Raw genomic sequence first — 23,060 nt, 5'->3', positions numbered from 1 at the left:
TTTTTGGTCTCAAACAGTCCGGTATATCTCTACATTGAGAATCTACTGAGTATAAGCGCATGATTCACACCGTGCCCAGAGATTCTCTTCTTTCTCTATCTGGCAGGACATGCACTTGCCGCTGGATCTTGTTACACAGCAGTGTAGGCTTCAATCACATGATATGTTTTTGCTTCCTCTCCAGCCGTCACCATGGCAACCTTGTTTACGGTTGCCCCCAGCAACAGGTCAAACACAGAACTCCAAAACAAAAAGGAGAATTCCCCATCCCCTCTAAACAAGAGTGTTTTGCGTCCACAGTTTTTCACCACACAGGAAAAACGGCATGCCTTACCAAAAAAAAGTGTGGAGGAGAAATAACACGTGTTCACATGCACAATCACAGACGAGTGCCTGCAGCAGACATTCCCAAATCTTAACCCCTTACTTATATGCACACACACAACAAATACTGTGGTGTACAATATGATTTATTACCCTCAATGTTTTATTTAACACTTAATTATTTGTGCTTAAAAATTAATTTAATGGCATGGCTGATTCCTGAATATTTGGCTGTTGTTACTATGACGTTAATAAATACTGGCCCAACATTGGATACAAATCTGTTTACAGCCCTGCTCACAAAAAAAGACTCTTAAACTACATAAAAATAAGGTAAGAATAAAATATTGTTTTATGCTCAGGCCAACCTATTACCTTTATTTGTCTTGTAACTTTAAATGCAGTCAATAAAAGTCCTGGCTAATGTGTTAACAGGTCACTGTTGGCTCCCAAAAAAAAGGGAAAAAAGTGAAATGCATAAACATTAAACACGCAGAGGCAATGAGAGCTGTGAGAGTGACAGAAATGCGCTGGCGGACAAAGACAGGAGCCCATGTGCCTGTCCACAGACAAGGCAACACAAAGGCCCAAGGGGAGGCCACCACAAAGACACCAAGATGTCCACCCAGCGCGCTGAAAGGTTAATTGGCATGTCTTGAAAGCTGCACAGAGATGAAAAGACGGCTGGAACAAAGGGAGCGTGGTGAGGCTGGACAAGGGGAGGGCAAGGATAATATGATAAAGCCAGAGCTTCACTGCTTTAATCACAGCCACTCTCCTGCCTGTAAAGCCCCCAAATTTTTAATGTTCAATATTATTTCTACTCTTCTCCTTGCTAATACGATTCTTCCTGGGAGGTTATTCTTCTGCCTACTCAATTTCATTGTCCCACACAGGACACTATGAAAACTGTCATGACGCAATTGCCATTTCTCCATAGGACTTTCCTCAAGTTTTCATGATGCAGTTCTTTGTAGATTTTTCTGTCATTGCCATTGCATGTGTAGCCTTAATTAAAGCAATTCATCATGAATCTTAAGGGATAAGACTAGTGTTGGTCTATATTTTTCTTTTTGTCAAGAAATCCCACGAAACAGTAGTATGTTGGTTTTTGAGCAACAGACTACTTTACTTTTCTTTAACAGGATGACTTTTCTCTGGTAATCCTCTACTCAAAGTATCTTCAAAAAACAGCTCAGAAATATATTGTTTAATTTTTATAAAAGACGCATTAATTTTCTAAAATAGTTGGGTGCTCTAGTTTTAAGCAAATGTTACTCAATCAAGAGTAAATGGTGCATTTCTTGGGAACTATTTTCAGCCGCAGATTAATTCACATTTAGTGCCCTACTGAGCATTTATGGCAGCAGGATGGTGTATGTGGGTTTTACTCAAAATAAACTACAGTGCCACTCATCATGGTTATGAAGAAACATGTCTGCCGGTGCAACAGTAAGGCTCGCTGATGTGCTTTTTTAGTTTTTGGACAGAAACAGAAGGTAGAATAAGTTTTATCAGGCTTTGGATGCATAGAAAATACTTATTCAAAGTATCAATACATTGTTGGCTTAGGTCTTTTCATTGGATGTACTGATAATAACAATATTAAAGAATATTATCAGACTATTTAGATCTCTTAAACACACAATAAGCAATTCAATATAGGAAAGATATCCATCAGTGGGTCAACAGTTCAATATGAGATTAATTAAGTGTTCATCTGAAAGCAGGATGCATTATCTGAGCCATTACAATTTAATTAGTAGACAAACAGCATTGTTTATTGTTAGTGTCCTTGTTTCCACCCTGTTCAAAACTTATTGCAAGTCACAGACAGTTATACGTAACAGGCAGCATTTGAAACTGTATTTTCCTTTTGTTCTTCTGTTGTGATGCACATGTTTAATGTTAGAAAACACTTATACATCTCTGCCTGTCCCAATAACTATTTATGTATCACTGTCATCTCAATTGGAACTATATTCACAGAGCCCTAGAAGACAGTAACGTATGGTGAATGTAAAAAACAAATAAATATTCCAAATTTGTAACGTCAAAATGTATTTCTGTGGTGAAAAGAAGGCTGATATGTTCATTCCCCACAAAACCATCTGTCTGTGTGTTGTGGATGTTTGTTAATGCATGTCAACCACCAGCGTCATCTAACCTAAAAAGAAGGGAAATGATACCAAATAGATTCGATATGGTATATTCCAGTGTTGCTCTCTTAAATTTCTCCCCCACATGCAGTGCATGTCTGCCGGTCACTAGCAGGGATTCCTACATCAGATATATGTAACCATATTTTAATTTTCTAGACATTTGAGACTGTAAGAGGCTGAGGAGGTCTAGAGGCAGAAAGACATGATGAGCTCTGCTGCAGGTCTGAATATGAGCAACTACAAAACTGAGGAGCAAGATATTGCTCAAAATTTTAATATTAGTTCAAACCTTCCTAAAGCAGTGGTAGGTGTATTAAAATAGAGTAGTGGCATGATATGACCCACCTCACAGTGGTCTCTGTAGAGCGTCTGCAGCTTCTTGATATCGTTCATGTTGATGCGCTCAGGCAGAGGCTGAGTGCCCAAGTCAGGGGAGGGAAAAGGAGGCAAGGTGTGGGACGTATCTGCATAAAGCAAAAATGAAGACAGGTGTCACTCATTTCAGACACACACACACAGGCTCACAGGCTTAAGCGCCATATGAAAACTGTATTGTGTATGTAAAAACAAAATGCACATCCTATTATTATCTAATCAAACAAGATGATGATCTATTCTACCATCTGATATTTGTTATATTCATGAAATGCTTATTCTGTATGAAGCCAACATGTGAGGCTAGCTGTGAAAAATATGATTCTACTCTGTACTTACATTAGGGGGAAAATATCTAATTTATAGCTGAAGTGGTAGCCAAACAGCTCCTGTCCTTACCTATGTACTGCTGGTGGTGTTGGCTCTGCGCAGCCACCGACTGCTCTGGAGTGCTGCTACAGTGCTGAGAGCTCCCACACAGGCTGTCAGACATACCATCCACCTTCTGTAGAGGCTTAAACCTATACAGAGAGAAGATGGCAGGACATGTACACATGTTAGCTGAGTTTTAAGGAACTGAGAAACAGGAATAAGGATTGGCTGGGAGTATGATGGGTGAGGAACAAAATAAGCAAACAGAAAAAAGAAAAGGGCAAGGAAAAGAGTTGAGGAGCTGATAGAGGAAAAGGAGCAGAGATGGAGGACAAGATAAAAGATAAAATAAAGGAAGCAGTAAAGGATTGGCGATGAAAGCCAGGCAGTGGTCATAGGTTACAAGTCATCAATAGTAAAATTTGATTTACACATGAATTTGATCACGAACACCTAAAACAATGTTTTACCAAAAGGAAAAAACAACCTACAAAATGACACAGGATGAAGGGTAAATTGCTCTAAATTGTGACAAATGTATCAAAGAGAGAGACAAATGGATTTTGAAGAGAAAAGTAAAAATGGAAGATTGCATGGAGAGAGTGCTGACCTCTGTTTCTGGTGGACAGGCTGCTGCCTCATGGCCATGTACTGGGTGTCCTCCTGCAGCCGGTTGAGTGGTGAGTCTGGCTTCACCCGGATGCCATAGTAATGATACTTAGAGTTGCCTCTGGAAGATTCAGTGAGAGAAAAACCAGAAACCAGTGAGGAGGAGAAGACTTGCCATCAGTGTAATCACTATCATTATCCTCTTCCATCAGCAAGTCTCCAATGCTTATAAGCATCATCATACTCGTCACATCTATAATGGTAACATTATTACAGTTATCAGCATCTTCAGCACTGGCAACAACCTCTTCCTGTTTGTACCTGGTGCCGAGGCGGCGGGTTCTCAGGCCCATGAAGACAGAGCGGATGAGTTTGCCGAAGGAGGCAGCATTGACCGGATCCAGTTTCTGTTCCTGACAGTGCCTCAAATAATGGTTATACAGGGAGCACCGGGGCAGGCTCACTCCCTCCGCTGTCTCATAGTTGTCCAGCAGCCACTGCAGCTAAAAATACACAGAAGAAGACACAGTCGCACAATCAGTGAGCCCCAATGGACAAACTCTGCTCTGTGACAGTCACCTGGCCATCAATGGAGAGGAGCACTGCATCTTATTATCACATCAAAAGACAGATAACACACACCACACACACACACATCACATAACCACCTATTTTAGGAGGTGAAACACCAGAGAGACCACTACACTCCCGCTAAGCCTAGACCTTGACTGAAACAGCATGTGACTACAGCATAAGGCATGGCCGATTGAGTGAACACTAAAACATCTGAGGAGCTATTTATTCTATTGGACAAACCTCCAAGAGAGTCAATACTGAGGAGGACACAGTCATCACTCTGTAACAGCACAATTATATAATAATTTAAATAGAAGCTTAAGTAACCAATTTGCAAATCAGATTTAAAGAAAACACTTCAAACATTATTCATACAAATGATGTACGATGAAGAGATTGTGAGGTGACAGCTAAGGTTGAAAGTTGGAAGGTAGGGAAAGCATCTAAACCACAAATTTACCCATGTGAGTGAAAGTAAGGATAGAGGTACCAAAAGAATCTTATTTAAATGTCATTATAACTGAGTGACAGCCTCCCAACAGAAGGAAAAGTTAGGCCACATTCACACAGACATTTGCGTGTAAAACCTTAAAAGCCCTTCTCAATCATTTGCATTCATTTGAATGGGGGAAGTGCGCTGACGTGACGTCATCTGACAAGGCGTTGAGTTGGCTAATCATATACATGCAAGCGTGCATGCAAGCCCATTCCTCCAACTAGACTTCCCAGATCATATTTCACTTCTCACTGGTACATCAAACAGTACACCCCCACTAACGCAGCCCCTTGTGTAGTTTTAACGAGGAAGCAAATGTCTATCTGAATGTGGTCTTACACTGCAAAAACCTATGCATGCATGTCTGGGCTTATTTAAGTGTAAAAATAACACAAATCAATCAACTTCAGTCCATGCAGAGTATTAAAACACACACAAGACATATTCTCATGGAAAAAGTGATAGCAAATGCAAGTTCAGATCAAGGATGAAAACTAATGGAGACAAATATGCATGTCAGTGGGACAGTGCAGAGAAAGTAAAGCTAGCAGTAGGTAGTGTGCTCAACTGGGCAGAACAGAAGAAAAGCACACTGCCTACAGGTTCAGCCACGGATTTCTTTTATCATTTTCTCTCATGTCCCTTTCAAAGAAAGTTCCTGGTTGACTTACATGGCTGTTGAGCAGGCTGCTTTTGTGACTTGCAATTCCTTCAGACTTTTGGAGGTTTTCAATCGCCATTTCAAGCTACAGAAAGAAGAAGCATGCAAAAAAAGAAAAAAAAAAATAAGAGTGGACACAGAAGAGAGAGGAGGCAGAAGAGTGAGAGAGACAGAAAAAAAGAAGAGGACAGAAATAAGCAGGGTATATGAAAAAAAAACAGATAAAAGGAAATTAGACTGTTAGCGAGCAGCCAGATTTCTGCATTTCCATTTAAAAAAAAAAAAAAAATCAGTGTCAGTGTTGCAGCCAAATCCATTATTGGCTGACAAAAGCATGCAAATCAAGGGACTCATAGGGTTAAGCTGCTCAGTGAAGGCTTGCAGTCAGACACTCTAATGTATGCAAATAGGAACCACAAACAGGGGCACAGGTCACATCAAGCTCAGGGACAGCAGATCAACAGTGCCTACCCTCCCAGGGTTTATATTTTTAACTTAGAAATATTTGAAAAACTAAAAGTCAGGCAGAGTAAGTTGTGACTATGACTGAGGCAATGTCACAGTAAGAAATACACTGACATATTATTCTGTCTTTGGACAACTGAAAATAATGGAGTCCAACTGGCGGGCAAAGTGAATGACAAAACCAGGGACATTCTGTTGAGCTGTAGAAGAAAATCAAGTCAAAAAAGAAAAGATATGTGGTATTGCAGCCAAACTGGAGACATAGAAGAAAAGGAAAAAGAAGCAGGCAGTGTTCCAAGCCTTAAGAAGGCTCCCGAGGGCTCTTGGCCAAATGGTAATGAGCCCCAGGGGTTGCTTTGTTTTGCAGGGCGCTCAAGTGCCTGTGAAAACCTCTGAAACAAGGCAGTGCTGAATTATTTAAGCCAGTGTCCTGATTCTACAAGCTCCCTGCCCTGTACTGGTCTGCTCTCTGTGTGTTACTGCAGAGCCAGGAGGCCCCAACTCAGGTTGCTGTAAACCCTGTGTGTCTCTCTCCCTGCCTTTCAAGCTTGTTCTGGGAACCTGCCCAGTCTGAACAAAGGCTCAGGTAGCAGTGGTGACAGTTAGCACCAGTGTCCATCTCACACACTATATGGAAATAGGGATCTCTGCTAGGTAGGCCATGTTTCACTAAGAGTTAGTAACAACATATTTTTGTACTTAAGAAAACAAAGTATCTATGGTCAGTCATTCGGCCTTTTGTGGGTAGGGTTTTTGCTTGCTTATTAATCCTTTTCTATTGGAAAAAAGTGCTTCACCGCTGGAACACTGGTATGAGTGTTGCTCACCATGGCTGAGGAGGAGCGTGATGAGTGTGATATGTGGTTGCGGCTTCCCTCCATGCTTCCTCCATGGATCAAGTAGGTGCTGCCACTGGAGATAATGTGGCTGCTGCCCACGTCCATGGCGATGCCCACCATGCCATGAGGAGGCACTCCACCACTGGCAGAGGAGACCACCGTGGTGACATGAGCTCCGCCCGCCTGTGAGTCAAAATAGGTTCCCCCACTGCTCTGCCCATACAGCTGAGCCTCAGGGTTGTAGGAGTAGGCCGTTCGGCTGGGGAGCGATCATTGCAATTAACATGCAGTGAGATCAATACATGATGATGCTAAACAAAGTACATTTCATAACCAATGATGAGTTTTAAGAGGTATGTGCCATCTGAGAAATCTGATACACAACAACATAACTGATGTCATCAAAATATTTGGTTATGCTGGAGTCATTTAAAAGCATGGGAAAAAATCTCATTGGCTTCAATTAGCTTTAATGGTGTTTTAATTAGAGCTACTTCAAAAGCAGTTGGATGTGACACTTAAAATGATGAGAAAAGTGGTCTGGAAAGTTATTTGTCGTTATGCTTTTCATCCAGCACCCATTCATACATAATTCAGGATGACTGTGCATTTGGAGAGGAGCCAAATATTATGCACGGTGCAGTGTCTGTGTAATTTGAGAAGAAAAAATGTTTTACCACATCTAAACCACAAATTATAACTATGCTAAACTTTCTGAACAAAAAATAAGGATATTATATGTCATATAAACATTAAAACATAATTTCTTTCCCTAACATTTGCTACCAAAATTTTTACTTCAACACAACTATTATTTTATTCTTTACACCTTATTTTATGCATCATATTCCTTTGCTGTATTTTTGAAACATAACATTGCTTACATAGTTCCATTGGGGTAAACAGCCTCTCCACTTTCTCCTACATATTGAACCTGGGATGGGTAGACATGTTGCACCTGCTGCACCTATAGAGAGACAACAGAAGAATTTAATAAATAAAGAAAAGTATGCATTTGTTGTGGCCACTAAACTTTAAAAGCAACTAATTGTACAAATACTGCACAGATAAATATATTTCTATGTGGGTGTTGGTATGTGCACACCCATATGTGCTCACATGCAGTGCAGTGAAAAGAACCTGTCCACCCCTTTGTTTGTTCACTATAATTTGCCAAAAGCAGATTCCACTACAATATCATTTTACATTTAAAAGCAATTGTATTTAGACCTACCAAGGCATTTGGAGTAGAGTTTTTGTAATATTTAAGTGGGTAACCTAAGTACCTTATATTGAGAGGGGATCAGAAGTAAAGGTGATGGATAGAAAAAATAAGCCTTAAAATTTAGTTAATTAAAATGTACATTTTCCCTGTAATTTAAAATAAAGTTGTACTTATTTAATTCTAACTTGAACTGAGTCATACAGATGGTTTAATAAAACAAGCTTGACCTGACAAACACACACAGCTGGTAATGAATGATATAGTGAATAAAAAAATAGTGAAAAGAAGGTAATGAACTGTCTGTCTGCTATTGGTTGATCTGGTGGCACACGGCATCATCCAGAAATAAAAGACTGGCACCTAAGACCATAGCATACAGTCAGGTTAGATCCTGGTTTTCACCATTAGACCTGAGACATCACACAGATTTTGTGCTGGGATTTGGTTCAAGCCCTCAGGAATATCACCGGGCTTTGCAGCAAGGTCACATTATACCTTGAGACTCAGAGAAGACTTTCTGCCAGACAACATCATTACAAAAGATACTATTTTTGTTATTCATGTATGCAAGCAGTGGGCCAGGCTCAGCCAGAGAAAGACACCCAGTGAGGGACACAGGAAGCAGGAGAGACATTTTACCTCCGAATGAGCAGCTTTCGGTGGAATGGATGAGATGTCATGTTTGGGATCTTTATCTAGTGTTTCATACAAACATGGTTTGGTTACTGTTTAACTTCTTTACTATCTGTCAATCAAAGGCAAAACCAGCATTCAGATTGACTGAAAAGTTCATCAGATATTTGTAAACTACACAAATAAACCCTGGTTAAACAGGCTACAAGCTAGTTTTGTCAATCCTAAATTCTGTTTTATTTTAATTCACAAAAATAAATGGAATAATTTTGTTGTTTTGTTGTAAAAGAAAACTTTATAGGTCTCCCGCTCAGTCACAAAAGTGAAAATAACTTAATTCTAAAAAACTGTAAAAGCTCAAGGGGTGCACAGATATTTTCACAGCACTGTATATGTATGTACAGTACTGTGTACCTGCTGAGGGACCTGTTGAACCCTGGGTACTGAAAGCTGCTGTACTTGTCCTCCCTTTTGAGCTGAGCCTGTGGCTTGAACCAGCACCCTCTGTGTGGATACAAGACATAACTCAATTACAGAGGTATGTACGTACAATCACACACATCATTGTTAACATAAAGTCAACACAACATCGGCAAACATTACAAATGTTCCCCTCAAAACTTCTGTAGTAGTTCAATAAAGTAAAGACAATGAGAAAGCACTGCTGAACCCTCTCCTGCTAATATGGTTATGGATACAGGAGGCAAGATGATGATGATTTTGGAAGAGCGGAGGCAGTTTTATTTGCTGACAAGTTACAAATTGGAACCACTTAAAAAAAAAACATTTTTATGTCTTGCAGGTGGTGAATGGAACATTAGAACACAAGTGAATCCAGGAGAGGGTCTGTTGTCAATATATTGTACTATTTCTTGTCAAGCACCATGCACAAGGACTAATATTGCAAGCCGGTCCTGGTTTGGTTTCCAAAATAACTATTCTTTTAACATTTGGAAAAACAGAATGGAACAGACTTTAACAATTAGTCCTGTCACTACAGTAGCAGAAGGGTAAAGGTAGTGCCCTACCTGCTGAGAGGCTGGGACAGGCTGTACCACAGGGGCCTGGGCTGATGATGACGTCCGCAGCGCTGCCACGCTGGTCGTGGTGTCTGACCCTCCCTCGGAGCTCTGCATGCTGGGTCGCACAGGAGATATGAAGAGGGCAAAAAGAGAAAAGAAATGAGGAGGGGGGATTTTTATACCAAACCGAAGAAACATTGAAGACTAAAAGAAAAGAATAAGAGAATTTCAAGTCTATACACATGAACAGCCATACTAAACATACTAAATAAATGCCCTTCCACCCCACCCCTTCTGCCTCAGAGCCACCAGAGCATTCATTGGGCCCCAGGGGGCTTCTGGCTTTGCCAAGTCAAGCTGAGTCACTAAAGCTCTGAGAGACCCAGAGACTGCCCACCTTTGGCCTTAATCAATGGCAAAATAAGCTGCCCAACAGAATTACACAGACTCTTCCAGTCCTGCTGACAGAATAGACCCAGGTAGAAGAGTTACTGTACAGGAGTTCAAGTTACCAACAGGACTGAAATGCTTCCTGAGGACCAAACCCACTGCCGCCACTCGCCTTTCCACTGGGTGACAATGTGCACAGCATAGCAAAGGGGAGCTAAAAATGGAGTGACACAAAGACTCTCTTTAAAAAAAAAAAAAAAAAGGACAGAGGGGGAAAGAGCGGGAGTAAGGCAGGGACAAGAGAAGAATAGAGCAAGGGGGAGTAAGCAGATATAAAACAACTTCCCCACTCTCTCCAAAAGAAAGAAAAAACGAAGGGAGAAAAGGATGAAAATGGCAGTGGGGCTCCAGGCCCTGCCAGGGTCCTGATGATATCCAGCGTTTGTTTCTAACGAGAGCTGTTCTCTGAGGGCTCCAATAATCCAGCTGATATGAGGAAATTCCTCAATGCTTTGTAAACGTTTGTCGGTTGCTATGGTGAGGAATCCATGACGACCACCCCCAACTCAACCCCCGTCCTCCCCTCCCTGTTCACTCCTCTACCCCCCCCCCCCCCCCCCCCCACACACCCTTTATAAAGCTCTTGCACAGGAACTTTCGAGTGCGACCGCAAAGAGGAGAGGGGGAGGAGGATTAGAATGAGGGAGAGGGAGATACAGCACAGTTGGGGGGTGGGTTGAATTGATGAGCAGTCTTTGGTTTAAGGCAGAAACCCAGGAGCAGCAGGAAAAGTCAGCAGGCAGATGGGAGAGGTGTTCACCGGGAGCATTATAGAGAGGGGCTGCAAGACACAACCTGCTCAAGACATGCTGCGATTTGTCATAACACACAACATGCTCTACAATGTTATTTTAATTCACTGGAAGAGACCTGACGAACACCACTTAGGGTGCAGTAATCTGCAGACTGAACTATTAAATACAAGCAACAGGTGCAGCCATGCATGTCTTCTGGCTTTCTAAAGTCTAACCTAAACTTTTTGACGGGGCTTCATAATAAAAGCGATTAAACTTGGAAACTTATTCTTACATAAGGATTTTCTTGCATCCATTGCCTCGCACCAAGAGCCCCTAAGGGGTCTCTATGTTTCATCAATACATGAGAAGACCACATTTTACCATGAAACGAACTGAACTAAAACAGAAGGGTCAGTAACAAAAACAAATCTAACACGTGGCCCACAAAAGCAGAGAAAACAGCTCTGGATGAACAACAAAAACAAGGGTAAAATGAGTCAGAATTGAGGAAACCTTGCTAATGATGGAGAGGAAGGGGAAATAAATTTAACCAAACCACAGATCCAACAAAAATGTTGTGCTCACACAAAACTAGGAGTCACATCCTCTTTTGTGGAACATTTTCTGAGTTAAAGACTGTGATGATACAGGATAACACCACTAATTTATATAACCACCTAAAACGTTGCCACTAAATACAACATGATGAAGGTATCACAGACACTACCACAAAATCCCGACTATCCACAAATGAAACATTCCCACAGGAAAAAGGGAGATTGCAAGGGCAAATGTTTGACTTAAAAAATGGTTTCCCTAAGGATCTTGACACTAAATAGTAATATCAACTCCTGACTAGAAAACAGTGATTCTCATTTTATCCAGAATTGAACAGGCCACTTAGGATTTAGATCAAGCAGCATCACACTACAGACAACATGGTGACTCTCAGAAGGAGATAAGTCTGGCACTTTCACTCACATAATAGCATCAGTCTTTGAATACAAGGAAATACATAACTGGCTGTGAAAAAGCAGAATTATAGACAATTCTGATCTGCATGCTATCTGAAAGCATCAAAAAATTCAAACAGATTAGACCTTGAACAGAGCGACCTTGCTAAAGATACACCACTTGATTTTTTTTTTTTTTTTTTAATATCCAACAACACGTAGATTTTAAAGAAAAACTGTCATCAGTGTATGGGGGCACTCTTAGGTGCTTTAACAAAATAAGAGTGTACCTTTGAGAAAGAAAAATAACAGATTTGGGTGTGCCACCACTGGCAGCTTCAATGTGTGGGGATTTTGCCACAGGCAGACATTTCCTTGCCTCCATGACTAATAGACTTGAGTGGAGGAGGCCTATGTTGAAATTCCTGATATGTGTCAATCTTCAAGCACACATAGCGCTTTAATGAGTTACTGAGCAGCCCTGAGTTCATCTTCAGTGTGTATGTTCAGGGTACAATTAGCACTTACATGTGAAGGCTCTCGTGCTCCATTGCAATTTTTCCTCACACACCTTTCTTGTATGTCATTTAAGTACCAAAAGTCCATTATCAGAATGACGCTAACAAGGACTGAACACTTTAAAAGCTGCTGCAAAGCTTGAGCATCTTTCTGAAGTAAGGAATTTGTTTATGGAGTGTCACTTCAACTATAAATACACTTGTAACAATCCCGTCATTTATCTTTAGACTTGTCATTTTCACCCAGGGAAGTGACATGCGCCGGAGGGCTTCTTTGTGCCATTAAGGAAATGATGGTCAAGGATCAGGAAACAGAGCACTTTTCATCCATTAAAGCTCAATTAAAGCACTGGCTTTAATAGGTATGGTGAAGTGTACCAAATCATTGTGTTGATAGTGGAGAAAGAGGACAGAGTGGAGTCTTTCTGTTTGGCGTTCAAGGAAGGTTAAAAGCCACAGAAATTCCCCACCAGCAGCTCTGAAAGGCACAAAGGTAGAACACAGCAGGATATACAGCACACTGCTGCAACAACCTCTACTCTGCACAGGCTGCTGTTTAGGGCCAGACCTTTCAGACTCCGACCCAGAGACAACTTCACACGCGTAATTCCGTTTTCATGTCAGGTCTGTGAGCCTGGTTTCATTCAGGCAAATCCCACATGAGCACTTAACAACATTACAACAACAGCCCCTCCTTTCAGGAGTTACCTGAGTTTTAGAAGCTATACAGAAACAGGAAAAGACACTTCTAAAAAAACCAAAGCCTTACAAACTGTGATTAATGCTATAGTCTTTAATGTTAATAGTGCAGACAACATTTAAACATCTGTCACTGACAGATCTAACTTAAACAGGGCTCAATCAGAGAAAAACACATACAGATGTTCAATTAAAAGCAGGAGCCCACAGTCTTGGCTCATGTTTGCACTGGCCCACATTGTTTGCAGAGCAACAACGGTTGCTAGTGGCAACACCGTCCACTCCCGTTTCCAGGAGCCTGTTGCTATGCAACCAACAGAATACTTCCCAAACCAAACAATGCCATCCCCCCACCTGATCCCTCTATCTCACGCTAAGTAGAAACTTACAACAATAAATACTATGTAAGCTATTAATTTCAGACACCGGGGGACATGGAGGCAGAGTTATTCCTGTGCTGCAGCTATACAAAAATGTACAGACTTTACTGGTTATAACTTGAAAGGACAGGATGAAGTGCTCTGTTTTTGTAACTACTTGGTGGTCAGAAGGAGGAGGCATGTTTAAGTCATCAGGGAGAGACAACGGTCTATTCTTCAAGGTTGCTTTACACTCATGCCACCCAAAAACAACGCTTTCAAAAGTGAGTTGAGTCTTTCCAAAGTTCCCTGGACAGAGGAGATAGTAAAACAGCTTGAGCAGAGCAATACTTTTTCCAACTCACTAGAAGATAAAACAAAATATAGCAGAGGCAGACACTTGTTGATTTTCATCTATGGAAGACATTTGTTCCGCACTACGCAGTATTAATTTGTGACAGTTTTCATATATCTAACAAGAAAAAGCAACAGGTCTCCAATGAGGATTTAGCATGTGCGCCTTAATTTGAGTATGTAAGTATATTTGAGGTTAATTATATTCTTAGCATGAAAAAAATCATTGCCATGTGGAGGATTGTAAAAAAAAAAAAAACATTTAGACCTGCTTTCTTTTGATTTCATTAAAAGAACCTATAAGATCACACAGGCACACGCACTCACACAAAGAGCGAATTAAGATATGATAAGAGATTTCCACAACAGAGGCTGTTCTTCAAGCCTGTCTCATTAATTCATGGCTAATCCAATCAAAGCAGCTCTTGGGGTCTGCAGATGGCAGAGTTTGAGGGGGAGAGGGAGAGAGTGAGAGAGAGAGAGAGAGAGACAGAGGGCAGAAATAGGAGGCACAGACCACTGTCTCTGATCCAAGCACCCCCCCCTCCCCAGCTCACCTCCCCACCTCTGGTCATCAGCACAACCTGTCCACTCCGTCACCATGTGCGCTGCAGGCCTGACAGCCACAGAGAGAAAGATCAAACCGTTGCCATGGAGATTGTGTGTTCACCCATGCTCAACACTCACAACTTCCTCCCCCAACGCCCTACCTCTTCTAACCCGTTCCAGATTTCCACTACCCCCCCACCCCCACCCCACCTCCACCCACACCCCCCAGCCCTCATCCCTTAACATTTAACATCTCGAGATGAAGAATGAGGATTTGAAACTGCACGTTGAGAAGTTAAAACTGGAAAACACACACAAAAAAAGAATCAGCAGGGAAGTGGGGGGAGGTGGTCACAACTGGGAAGGTAATCAGACTATACTCCTACATTACATTCTCTCTTTCACAAGTAGTTATCTAATGCATTTCAAGGCTGACACAAAAAGGAGTCACTGTAAGTCACCTGTCTACTTAAAGACATGATGGAGTCTGAATTATTACATAACATCTGATTTATTCCCAACACATGTATGCTACATTTAAGAAAACATACTGAGACTATGCAATTAATTTTTTGATCTGTCAACTCAATTCAAGGCCTTTATTATCATGTCTGCAAGGCATATAAAGCATATAAAATCTCAGTTTAAATACATTCACAGCTAGATCCAAAGCACATAATATGGACCCCTGTTAAAGCTATTATATCACCAAATATACTCACAAAACCAGAGACAACTCATAGAGCACATACCCCTGTCAGGACAATCCTATAATTATCATTATATAGCATTTATCAAGATCAGAAAATACAAAGAGCAGACAAAGTGACAACATTAAATCAAATAGTAAGAACAAAGGATGAAAGCAGAAATACCTGCGTACATATACATACATAAGTTTGCAAGATCAAAATATTAAAAGACAATAAGAAAAGCTTTGTAATACAAATGAGTTTTCATGGGCTACAAGAGATTTAAAATCTTTTCAGTAAAAGCACTACTTCACCAAAAAAAAAAAACAAAAAAAAAAAAACATCTGAAAATGCAAATGGTGTTGAAATGCAATGTTTTTTTAAAAAATCTGGATTGGCAACAAAAGTGAATCACTAGTTCCTTCAGCCTACTTTTCCTCTTAATTCAATGAAATCTGTTAACAGGTTAACTTATCAGATAAACAAAAGGGCTTAAAACATGACCTCCTTGTTGGAAGTAATGTTGCGGTCTCTTTGAAAATCTTCACAGCGTGGATGTATAAAGTCAAAACCAATCACCAAGACTGACAACTTGGAGTGGTTAAGTACAGCATCCTAACGCTTCAGTCTAGCCCAGACATGCATCTTATTCTGTGGGAGTATAACATGTCACATGCAAAACATTCACACTAATGTTATTTAAATCTGCTTTCACTTGCTCTCTTCGACAGGTGTGTTTCTAACCTACAGACTTGGGAGTTTTATTTCCCAGGGAATCACATTCTGCAAAGATGGCCTCAGATGCTGGCAGTGAGCTGCCTCGGTCTTGACTGATGAACCTGAGATAAGCGTCATATTGCACTCAAGGAGCCTTCTTGGCAGGCGTGCACTCCACACAGATATGACACTGAGAATCTTCATACTGTATGTACAGTATGCTTTCACAGGCACTACTTGACACAAACAATGAGTCATCATGTGGAAGACTTGCCATCAGACTCAGATTTAAGTATTAGATGCCTGTTTCATACATAAACCCCGTGCAAGACAAAGGGTGTTAATCATCAGTTCAATCAGCATTTGACAGGACAATCTTCAATACCAGAATATTTAAATCATCATCATCACGATCACAATAATGGCCACGGGTACATACCAGGTCGTTGACATTCACACAGATTTCAAGTATGCAAATGTGTTTTCTTGTAATCATACTGCACATTACCGCTGTCACATGTCATTGTTATTAAATTAGTTAAATTCAATTTGTTAAATATACTGGGAATTTAACATAGCGGAAAAATAATACAACACCTTCAGTCAAGACTCATGTTTAGGCATCATTTTAGTCAAACTAGCATGCAACCTAAATTTCATACAGAAACTGAGCAGTGTTAGATCCAAGTTGCAGCCAAACTACATCTGAGTGGCTTACCAGCTGTTACAGCTGGCCACAAATGGAGTGGACTTAATTGGTGAGAGAGTCCATCTTTTCACTGGACCAGTGATTTCTGTGTAAGACATTACTAAGACAGGGTCTGGATTTTAAATCATCTTTTCTGCAGCCAGCAGCCAGATGCAGTGATATGTGTTTGATATTAAAAATCATGACTTACATAATCTCAGCAACATTCACGCTAATTTAGCACATCATATTCAGTGTCATTTCCAGAACATTAAACATCAAATTATTTAAGGATCTAACAAGTGTTCCTGCATGGCAATTTGCACCAAAATGGCAATCATAAAACATGCAATAAATGGTGGTGACAGGATAATGTTGACATAGAGATCTACGTGTGCCTGTTAACTATTTATTTTTCTAAACTAAGGTGCTATTTATTTCTTCACCCTCCACTTTGTTCTTTCTGACGTGAAAACATTTTCTGCCAGACCCAATACTCGAGCTACAATTTTCAACATTGTTCAGTCAGGCAACACAAACAATGACTGAACAATTCTTACATGACAAAAATAATTAGCATACAGCACTGCAATTAAATTAGCCCCACACCCCCACATTGAACATGGCCTCTGAAGTGAATGAGTGGGAAGACAGGGTTCCAGAGATTGAGAATGGGATCTGAGGGCTTCACTGCATGAGGACACCCACCATTTAACTGTAACAGAGCTGCTTCCACCTGTGACAATGACATCCCCCACCATTATTCACCACCAAATCACCTCATTAAAGAGCTTCTGAAAAGCAATCAACCTACAAACACTGTCTGAGTCTACTCCTTTGCAAATATGTCCAAATCTCCCTCCTCCAAAAGTCTAGTCTTGGTTCTGGTAATTAATTTGCAGCAGGTTTACACTGACAGAAGTTCTTCTTTTAAGCCAAATAAACATCTCTTAACAAACTATCCTGAAACTCTACAAAAGAAAGGAAAAGTGAGGAGTGGATGGGGGGCTGCTACTATCCCTGCCTGAAAGAGCAAGGGGGGGGGGGGGTCGGTCATTGTAATGCAAATGCCACTGCCTTGTCTGCTGTTTGTGGCAGGAAATTTAATTAGCAGTTGTGTAGCTACGATACAAACAGGTGGAATGCTAAGAATGTTCCTGATGACACACACACAGACAGAGGAGACAGACTGAAAAACATTTCATTTCACAACAAGTTTCAACTTGTTGCCACCGCGCGAGGGCCAATCAGTGGCCACATTTTTTTGGTGTATGACAAGATTTGTTTCTTTGTATCCTAGCAGCGTGAGCCTACAATGATTTCCAAAATCTTTGTAGCTGGAAGACTTGATGTGAGAGCCACGAGGACACTTCAACTGTTTTGCTTTCAACAGATTCTTATAAAACTGTAACAGCAAACCACTTAAAATGAAGTAAATGAATTATGAAGATTATGAAACTGAAACATTTCATGTGTACAAATGGCACTATTAATTTCTAGTTAACAAGCCCCACAAGGCATTTTCCCCTCAGTTCTTCAGCTTTGCTCTGTGATTTCCTGACATGCCTTTGACTGGAGTTATGGGATAACCCATTAAAAGTGTGTTAATATCAGACAATGAAATGTGCAAAGACCAGGCACCTCAGCTAGCACAGCAGGAAGTAAATGCAACTCTAAGTGAGTATGATCAACTGCAAACAGCAGGGACAAAAGTGATGGCGGTGACTGGGTCCATGTCTATATCTGTCACCAGCTATTGGATTGAGAACTTCTCCCCAGGGCAGCAGTCGGCCTCATCAAGATAAGCTAAATACAGCATGAGCAAACACACATATACGAGCAAATCCACAGAGCACACATGCATGCGTGTACACACACACTCACACACCACATACACACACAGAACATGTGACCAAAAGCTGTGTCAGATCACCCGCTGCCCAAGAGACCACTGCAGCTGTCCTATTGATAGCTGAACTGTACAACACACACGGGCCCATTTAACGTTCAAAATGGTACACGGGTAACGGTGGACACTGCTGCACACAATCATACAAGCAACTCCAGACATGGTGTAAAAGAAGGCTAGAGGAGGTTAAAAACATAAGGAAGGAGCATGATTGTCTGTGGCACTCAATGCTGAAATGGACCAAAGTATGACCACAATCACAGGCTGCAGACCATGCCAATAAAAAGGCAGGCTCGGTCACTGAAGTTGAAGCTACAGATACATGACAAGTGACCTACAACAGAGCTGCTTATTTAAATGATAATAATAATAATTTTACCTCCCTTTTCATTTTAACTAATCATTTTCTATTCTTTGCTAGTCAATAAGAACTTTCTAAACAACTCTCCAACCACCAGTTGCTCTCCACTTTAATTCTCCTTTCTGCGCACCTTTTCTTTCTGACCTGCCTCTGCAAGCCAAAGCTATGCACTCTTACCACAAAGAGGGAGATGAAAATAACCTGATTAAAAACACTGACTTTTAAAAGAATAACATTTCGCCCCCCTGGCCCACCCCATCCCCTTTCTTTCCATGACTTGGGTGTATTTGTGTATCAAGTTGCCATGTAAACATAACAGTGTCACGCTCAAATTGGGGGGTGGGGTTGGTGGGGGTTACACACAGCGATTCAGCGCAGTCATCTCTTTATTTTCTTTGTAGCTGCGGAGAGTTGTCTGACCAATCAAAGTTAAGTTTCTCTCTCCAACACTTATTTCAAAACAAGTCAAGTCTTCTGCTCTCCCCTCAAATACTCTGGCCAAAGGGAGTAAAATCATGGGTGGAGGAAAGCTTCATGAACATTACATTTTTAACATATTATGCAGCCTAGATATTAATTACGATTAATATAACTACACTCAGACCTACTTTTTGACCCCTTTACACCCAAAAGGAAATAGATATTGGGCTGCATCAATAATACATCTCCTTAAATTAATCATTCAACTCTTTTCTTCATCAAAATGAATACTTTATGTAAATACACATTTGAAAGTTTATAGCTCAATTCATAGCAAGTACAGAGGGCATTAATTAGTGAATTTTTCATGCTGCAAAGATCCTTCCTGATGCATCAATAACAAACATTACAAATGACCGAGCACCTGACAGCTGTCTCTGAAAAGATAGTTCATTAGAATTAATGTATCTCCGGAGACAAAAAGAGACAGAATCCCAGAAGGAGAAAAGGGGTATGCAAAACACTGGAAACCAACCACAGCCACACTGTAAAACTAATGAAAGAGGGAATTTAAAATCATGGGGGGGTCTCTACTTTTCCGTGGTTTCGCATTATTGCTATGGCATGGATTGAGATGAGCTATCAACTCTGCAAAGAGGTCAAACAGCAAATTCAATGAGACCTGCCATTTGAACAATGAAGCAACAAAACCCGGCTATTAGCAAACAATTTGCTTTGAGTCTATTCAACAGGTACGGTATCAGTAAAACTTGAAGGATTAGTAGATGGAGCCAAGTTACTTGTGATGAAATGGGTGAGAGGATATGAATCAGGTCCAGTGATTCATCCTGCTTACTGAAAAAGTGCACCAGTATATCTTAGTTGATGCCTACTTTTAAAAGCAAATGGAAAATAGCACTTTAAACACTCCATCTCTCATCCAAGACAGTAAAAACAAGACAGAGCAGTATAAAAGAACCATCATAGCACCACCTAGCTGTAACATATCCAGTTATCCAAGCTATTTCTGAAATATTAAAAACTTCTGAACTTTGGAAAGTATCTACTTTGTCCTCCTTAGATAACCACCGTTACATAATGTGATTAACACATCATCTTCGCAGTTCAATATACTTCTGAGATAGACACCAGTGGAAGTATCAGGTTTGGTAACGTTGTAACGGTGAGTGCCGTAACGGCGCCGGTAGAAGTTCATATATCCGTGATCGACGGCGTGACATTTTTCAGCTCCTTGTACGAATAGTTTGAGTGAAAATCGCCACAACGGAGCTGACAAACTGCCCGCTGAAATGAAAGTTGTCCTCTTCATGAGTACACACACACAAACACACACGCTCGCCCTCAGCGGACGTTAGTTACAGTTTGAGCCCCAGAACCAACGTTGCTAACGCTAGCTAGCCACACTTCCACCTGCTTGAATACGGTTCCCAGAGAAAAGCAGCTCCGAGAATGAAGTCCGTGTTGTGACGGACGAGACGGAGCTGCCAGTTAGCAACGTGACGAACGTTTTCAAAACTCACAACTGAACTTGGACTCAATCGCTGCTGCATCACTTAAGTTAGCATTAGCTGTGTAGCATGACAGGGTAGCCTGACCATCCATCCTGCTGCTGCTGGGATTGAGCTGGAAGTGCGTTCACATCTCGACTCGCTACACAACATAGCAACAAGTGTAATGTGATGTGGTAGCAACCTTTACCACTGACGCTGTGTGTAACAAAGTGTAGCAAAATAAGTAGGAGAAGTGAAATAGATGTTTTTTTTTCCACCAAGCTGACTTTACGTGCAAAAAAAGCTGTTGCTAGCTATTGGTGAGCGTCAGTTAAATGAACAGTGGAAAGCCTTTCTCAACTTGGGGCGGATGCCACAAAGAAGGGAAAGTTATGTTGTGGAAAATAATAAGGACTGCTAGCACACTCAATCCCAGAGCATTTTTCTCCAGATTAACATTAATTCAGTTTCTAAATTCTATAAAGATATAGTCACCTTTGCCTTGAGAAAAGTTCTGCCCTGGCTCTGCTCTCTTTCCCCTCTCTCCCACTCGCTCGGTGACTTCCAGATGCTGCTGCTGCTGTTGCTGAGTGTTGCGCCCGTTGGTAAGTAACTGTCTCCACGGCTACAGTCACTATGGCGCGACGGGGTCTCGAGGCAACTGTTGCTACCCTCTAATGCATACGTCAGGGCCCTCACTATGCAAGGGAGGGGCCAATAGGACAAGAGTGCCGCCCACTTGAATTTAGCTGTAAATTTAAATTGAACCACTAGGAGGTGGTCTTAGCTAGGGAAGTGATGGAAAAACATTAATCACTTAAATTCAGTTTATCCAGATGTTGCTTCTCTCTCTTTGCACTGACATAAGCTATTTCTATTTAAAAGAATTATTGTATGTATCACACCCTGATCAAATGAGTAAATAATTACAACTTGCAACTAACTGACAGTGAATATGGCTATGTGGGCCTCGATCTGTGACCCCTGGTTGGTAATCCAGCCATATATATATATATATACACACACATAATTTCACATACATATATACATATATATACATAAAGACTAAGACTAAAAACCAAACTTTAGTTATTTGGTAAGTGGTATTCATCTATATAAAAATAAAAAAATAAATAAGATACATTTTCTTCCACATATTGGATCTGGCATTATTTTCTTGTCTTGTTATGCATGTATATATGTCATTGTATTTAAGAAGGTTTTCAGTTTTAGAGTTAAAAACAAACCTACTATATATGATTATTCTTTTTCTGTGTTTCTATGTCATGCAAGACTTACAACTGGCCTGGTTTTCCTGCAGTTCAGATTTTCAGCACATGGTGGCAGCATATGTCCATAATGTAACACAAGATAGTCAGAGTGTGTCAGCTTAATAGACCTGATAGTTTATCAAGTTTTCTTCTCCTCTCAAATGCTTTACAAAGATACTGTAGATACATGACAAAATAAGATTGTCATATTTCCCTCTGTTGTTTTTTTTTAAAGATGACTTTATCCAGAGCCAATTGCCAGAGCTGCACCTCATATAGTACACTGGGGCTTATGTTAACTCTTTCTTTTCTTTCTTTTATTTTGAACTCTGCAGAAAAATAAATAGATAAAGCTGTTAATGCAAATTTAATCATCCAGTCAGGAAGCTGAGGTGATGGTATTTTTTGAGTAACATCCTATACTACTATGAACTTTAAACTTCAAATTCAACAACTTTTAGGCCATAACAAATTCATAATGGGTTCAGAAGAAACCAAATTTAGATGTGGCCTGTGGAAACTGTTGTATAATGTTTCTGTGGCTCTGGAGGGAAATTTTTCTCAAGTCTACAAATAAATAAATAAATGAATAAAAAATAACGCTGATGATGTTATCTCAGGTTGGCAGTGGTAGTCCAATGTGAGTCACGATTAAGTTGGATCATGGAAATTGTAGGATCCAGCTTTAAAAAAAAAAAAAAAAATATATAATATATAAATATATATATATATATATATATATATATATAAATGAGAAGTTAATTCAAAAAGAAAAATATTTTAAAAATTACAGAAACATTTTTGGGGTGGTTGTGATAACCTACTGTAGGGTACAAACAAGCAATTGATATAATTTTTTCAGCAAAACCGTGGCTTTTATTTATATTCGGCTGTAATGTCACTTGGGATTATAAATAGTAAGTGAAAAGCTTTATATTCCCATTAAACCCAAGGTACAGTTTACTCTGTGCTATTGAGCTGCAGTGGTATGTTATTCAACGGAAAATTAGTCATCAATACATTAATTGTTAAGCAAGTGTTCTCACAGTTTCCAGGTTGCCTATTTTACTGTCAAAACCATTAATTAACACAAAATAATCGGCAGATGAATCG

The 23,060-nt window shown here is 40.4% G+C and overlaps 1 protein-coding gene across 7 annotated transcripts in view; it reads right to left on the bottom strand.

The window, feature by feature from the left end:
* Positions 1 to 23,060, bottom strand: part of rfx2 (regulatory factor X, 2 (influences HLA class II expression)) — a 30,059-nt gene that overhangs the window by 6,413 nt on the left and 586 nt on the right. The window contains exons 1-10 of one of the 7 annotated variants that reach the window (XM_018695938.2): positions 21,172 to 21,369; positions 9,766 to 9,874; positions 9,152 to 9,241; positions 7,764 to 7,846; positions 6,868 to 7,138; positions 5,586 to 5,660; positions 4,164 to 4,345; positions 3,844 to 3,963; positions 3,261 to 3,382; positions 2,832 to 2,950 (exon numbers count right to left, since the gene is read on the bottom strand). In XM_018695938.2, the coding sequence (XP_018551454.1) occupies positions 2,832 to 2,950; positions 3,261 to 3,382; positions 3,844 to 3,963; positions 4,164 to 4,345; positions 5,586 to 5,660; positions 6,868 to 7,138; positions 7,764 to 7,846; positions 9,152 to 9,241; positions 9,766 to 9,873 (1,170 nt within the window). In that variant the 5' untranslated portion in view covers position 9,874; positions 21,172 to 21,369. Of the gene's footprint in view, positions 1 to 2,831; positions 2,951 to 3,260; positions 3,383 to 3,843; positions 3,964 to 4,163; positions 4,346 to 5,585; positions 5,661 to 6,867; positions 7,139 to 7,763; positions 7,847 to 9,151; positions 9,242 to 9,765; positions 9,875 to 20,706; positions 20,867 to 21,171; positions 21,371 to 23,060 lie in introns of those variants that run through there. The other 6 variants (XM_018695951.2, XM_018695948.2, XM_018695959.2 and 3 more) reach the window with 6 other exon arrangements.

Source organism: Lates calcarifer, linkage group LG17 (genome assembly GCF_001640805.2).
Source record: "Lates calcarifer isolate ASB-BC8 linkage group LG17, TLL_Latcal_v3, whole genome shotgun sequence".
Taxonomy (NCBI): domain Eukaryota; kingdom Metazoa; phylum Chordata; class Actinopteri; family Centropomidae; genus Lates; species Lates calcarifer.
This window is presented reverse-complemented; position numbering and strand designations above follow the sequence as displayed.